Below are 4,748 nucleotides of genomic sequence, written 5' to 3'. Positions count from 1 at the left end.
TCTCTATTCGGAGCAAACCAGTAAATGCCAATAGTTAATTGAGTTCATGCCTTATGGACTCTGTGGTTTTTGACTAAAGTGATTTCGAAACTTTCATTTGATGTTTTTTTCTTTTTCTTTTTTAGCTACTTACTTTTCTGGTTTTGCAGAGTGTACTTTATGTATGCTCTGGTATTTTAGAGTTAGATTTTTGTTTTTTATGATTTTGGAATTGTTTGGGGTGGAATAGTTTACCTGAATGGAGYGGAAACTAAACTTTGAACATTTTAATGACATTTCTAAATTTATTCATAAAGTTTTGTTGTCTTCATTTATCATTTGCTATTTGAACTTGTCCAGTCTCTTTGCCTTCAGCATTTCTTCAACCTGCCTTGTCCTAATTTGCATTACTTAAGGTTCATTTATCGACAACTAGTTGTTATTAAGTTAACACTTTATCCAAGATAAGATTCTGATGGCACATAAGTGGTACATGTAATCTAATTCACTGGGAGGCAGAACTTGTGTTGCGATACCKTGTTGAATTTTGGACACTTAAGTTCTTTAAATTTTGACATGTTTGACTTATTGAATCTGTTTGCACTGTTTTTACATTGGTGTTGATGCAGTTATGGTTACATATGGATATACAACTTGTTGTATGTTTTCATTCACCTTTCTCGCATATATGCACTTCTATTAAATAATCTGAGACAGAGACCACACAGTTTTCACTTTATTTATTTCYCGTATCTCTGCCTGGTGGAATATTTCCACAACAGCCACTTAGGTTCAAATTTTACATTTTTAATGCAGTTTAAGGCCCTGATATTAGATAAATCCATTTAATGGCTTTTAATGACCAGCAGAGACTGTAAACGTAAGGTTGCTGGTTCAACTCCTGGACAACAAAAATKTGCCCCTCTCTGGGGCCTTAATCCCTCAGCTGCTCCTGGGGCGCCTCAAAATGGCAGCCCACTGCTCCACATGTGTGATGGGAACAGTTGTGATGAACACGTGTCCTGATGACATTTTTAAAGTGTAGCTTAAACGACAGATCCTGATTAATTTTTTTAAATACATTTTATATTTAACACTTTGGATGGAGTAGCTTGTCAACAAATTAGCAATTTCCCCTTGGGAATCAACAAATTCAATTCAATTCTATTTAATTCAATTCTATTCTAACACTAAGATTGGTCACATTAACTGGAGGTCAAATGAATGCCATCCAGAGGAAGTAAAAGGCTGCAAAGTTTGTTCTTAAGATCCTCCTGTCCAAAACTCAATCTCCATCTCGTCTGCGTTCTGATTTTAATACGTTCTCAGTATAGTGGACTCTTTAATTATTAATCAAAAAACATTCTTCACTTGCACATTTATGTCTTTTTTAAAATCAGAATCAGCATTTTTATTTTTGATAAACAACAGAAAATGTCTGAATTCGTACCAACACTTCAGTGTTTRCCTCACTGAAGGGTTGTGGACAAAAACTACATGTCCTGTAAAACAGGCTGAAAAAAGTTCAACAGCACAGAGTTATTTATTGGAGCAACTCTTACCTGAGACATTTAACATGTCGTCTATTCTCCCTGTTATCCAATAGTAGCCATCCTTGTCTCTGCGGCAACCTGTAAAAATAAAATTCAATATAGTGGAGTCTAGACAATAAGAGATTACGGCTGTCCTAAAACAACTCCAACCTTTAAATGTTTGAACAGTTAATGCAAACCTGACCACCACCATCCATTGGACGGTTTATTTACATAAAGATCTTGTACTGACAGCAGGAGTTTAACTTGTACAGAAGATACCAGGCATGATGAGTGCATGACTCCAGCTGCCTCTCTTCTTACTCTAAAGCATGAGCAGTGAAGTCGTTTCAGATGAAATACTGGAGCGATACAGTTACATTTTAAAYGGGAGGTAAGGTGGTGGGTGCTACATTGCTACTACAAGAAAAATAAGAAAAAATTGAGTCAAATCAAGTATTTCAAGAATCTTACCAAGTAAAATTTTCTTACTCCATTGGCAGAAATTTTTTACTTAATTTGAGTCAAATTTTCAAGCTAACAAGTCAAATAATCTTACACATTCTGAAAACAAGATTATTAGTCTTACACAATCAGTTCTTGTTTAGTAAATCAGTCTCAAAACAAGATCAAAAAGACTTTTTGGCTGATATAAGGTTTTAAAACTTGGTTGGGTGGACATTTTTTGCAGTGTACCCAATCGCTAACGGTTGGCCGCGACGTACGCAGTGCGACAGCTCCACTGTGAAGGAGGCTAAGCTAAGAGGCTAACTGGAAATTGCTTGAGCTGTGAACAACCCCACTGCAGACTGGACTCTTCACATACTTAGAGGCATCTGCAGACGGTGAGGGCTTTCAAGCATTTCATGAAATATTGAAGGTAMTTTGTKGGACACGTCTCGCTTGTGAAACGTACTTTTTCTTCTTAAAGTTTGTTCTGATGTGTCCTTTGTGCATGTTTGTTTCCAATGCTAACTAGTTAGCAGCTAGCGGCTATTACTAGTTAGTGAACCAGGCTAAAAACAACACCCCCAGCTGTACCTTTATTGTAATTAGTAATTAATTTTGACTGTATTCGAGGCTAATTGTATTTTTGTTCAGAGTCACATTCAACAAGTGACCAGCTGAGCCCCCGGACCACTGCTCCACCTTCTCTGACATTGGTCGGTACCAGCTGCCTCGTTATCCGGGTCAAACAAGCCAGGGGCTGGGCAGCTACAGGAGAGCTGCTCCTGTTAAATTCAGACTATAAAGTAGTTTTTTTATATGTAGTTATAGGTTGTCTGACTTTTATTTTGTGCAATAAAGATACTATCGGCATTGCTGTTTGTTTGTCATTGAGTTAAATCCATATGGGGGGGGGACGGGGGTGGACGACGACGACGACGACAACATATTTACTCAGGCATAAAGTGTGCAGTAAGTGTAATTTCATTTATTAGAAAATCATTTTGTTTTTGTTTTACTGCATTTATAAGCAACGGTTTGTTGCAGCAGTATTTACAGACTAAATATCAGACTTTTTTATGTCAACAGTTAGCTGTATGGCAGAAATCCCAGACGAGCAGTGAAGGAAAACTAGAATTGAGCAGAACTGAGTAGGAAGGCAAGGGCCAGGCTAATATTCAATAAGTTGTGCTGTGTACCAGCAAACGTTTAGGCAGCTCTTAAATAAAAACCCAAACATTTAAAAGCCATAAAATGTAATTCTCTGATGTTGTAAATAAAAATGTGACCCATCACATCGTAACGAAGATTAAGTCCAAAAGTGGTKTATGGAGAAAAAGGCAAATATAGTGTTTTGACTAAAATGTTAACAAAAATTGCATTTTGTCAAAATATAATGAATAAAAGCCTTATCAATGTATCATTTGAATGAACTGTCTGAAATATAATCATAAAACAAAATTTTGAAGCATTTTTTGAACAGTAGCAACAAAAAAAAATCTGATTTTGAGGGAAAACGCCTTAAAATTTTGATATTTTCCCTGTGAGCTAGCAAAGTTTTGTTTATTTTTAGCTGGGAAATCTCAATATTCAAATATAATTTGATGTTTCCTCTTTATAAGGACATAAAAAATTCCTCATTAAAAGGACATAAAATTAGGATTCAGACCAAATATTTATGTATTATTGTAACCAACAAGACAAATTAAGTCATATATATGGATTTAATTATGATATCAGAATGATCCAGGTATCAAAATGTAGCTTTTAAAGACAAGAATCTGAAAATGTAATTAGGTCATTTTGACCAAATCTGACTTAATCCTCATTTCGATATGATGGCTCACATTTTCTTTCCTAATCAGTTCAACCATGTGTAGATGTTTTTGATCCGACATGTTCTCAGTCTTGCTGCTGGCTCCTACCATCCCCTGTTACGTAGTATCCAGGGAACTTCTTGAAGTAAGTGGTTTCAAATCTCTGGTGGTTTCCATACACCGTCCTCATCATACCGGGCCATGGCTGTTTAAACACCTGTGTGACAGGAATCAATACACCTGATGAGTACAAATGTACAGAATAATAATAAGTATAGAAATGATCAGGCTCCTGACCAGATAGCCTTCACTTGGCCCTTCAAGCTCCTCTCCCGATTCATTCAAGATGGCTGGCACTACTCCAAAGAAAGGGAAAGTCTAAAAATAAAAATAAAACAGAGAAAAAGACAAGATTTTCTGTTTTACTTTTAATTGATGCAGTTCATAAACTTGATATAATTTGGTTAAACAGTGTTCACATAAACCACTAACATATTTAAGATCAGTTGTTTTACTGGTAAATGCTGACAATGACAGTTCTTTGGTCCAMGTGCTGCATTTGACACTATGGACCATTGTGTTTATTGGATAGACTTGAACATTTTATTGGAGTTAATGGAACTGTACTTTCATTTTCTGTTTGGGAGATCTCAGTGTTGATTTTAAAAATGAGCTCTCTGTGATGTGCTGTGAAGTATGGGGTCCATCAAGGTGGTCTTTAGTGCAGCCTGCCACTGTTATGCTGATGATCTGCTGCTGTACATCTGGAAACTGTGCTGACTTGTCTTAACTAGGGACCTGTCTGTCTACAATTAGGGGATGGTTTTCAGATAATGTCTTACTTCTCAATGCTGATAAGACAGATTTCATTACCGGAGCTTTGAAACACCAACACTTGTCCCAAACTTCCATCCATCCATCCATTTTCTTCCGCCTATCCGGGGTCGGGTCGCGGGGGCAGCAGCTTCAGAAG

The 4,748-nt window shown here is 36.7% G+C and overlaps 1 protein-coding gene across 1 annotated transcript in view; it reads right to left on the bottom strand.

Moving 5' to 3' along the window:
• Window positions 1-4,748, bottom strand: part of acss2 (acyl-CoA synthetase short chain family member 2) — a gene marked incomplete at its 5' end in the record, with an annotated part of 62,040 nt that overhangs the window by 8,753 nt on the left and 48,539 nt on the right. Inside the window, 3 exon segments of the mRNA XM_014030115.1 lie at window positions 1,542-1,610; window positions 3,884-3,992; window positions 4,073-4,153. Of these exon segments, the coding sequence (XP_013885569.1) occupies window positions 1,542-1,610; window positions 3,884-3,992; window positions 4,073-4,153 (259 nt within the window).

The sequence above is a fragment of the Austrofundulus limnaeus genome, unplaced genomic scaffold, assembly GCF_001266775.1.
Source record: "Austrofundulus limnaeus strain Quisiro unplaced genomic scaffold, Austrofundulus_limnaeus-1.0 Scaffold1000, whole genome shotgun sequence".
NCBI lineage: Eukaryota > Metazoa > Chordata > Actinopteri > Cyprinodontiformes > Rivulidae > Austrofundulus > Austrofundulus limnaeus.
Note: the sequence above shows the minus strand (reverse complement) of the source record. Positions and strands in the feature narration are given on the sequence as shown.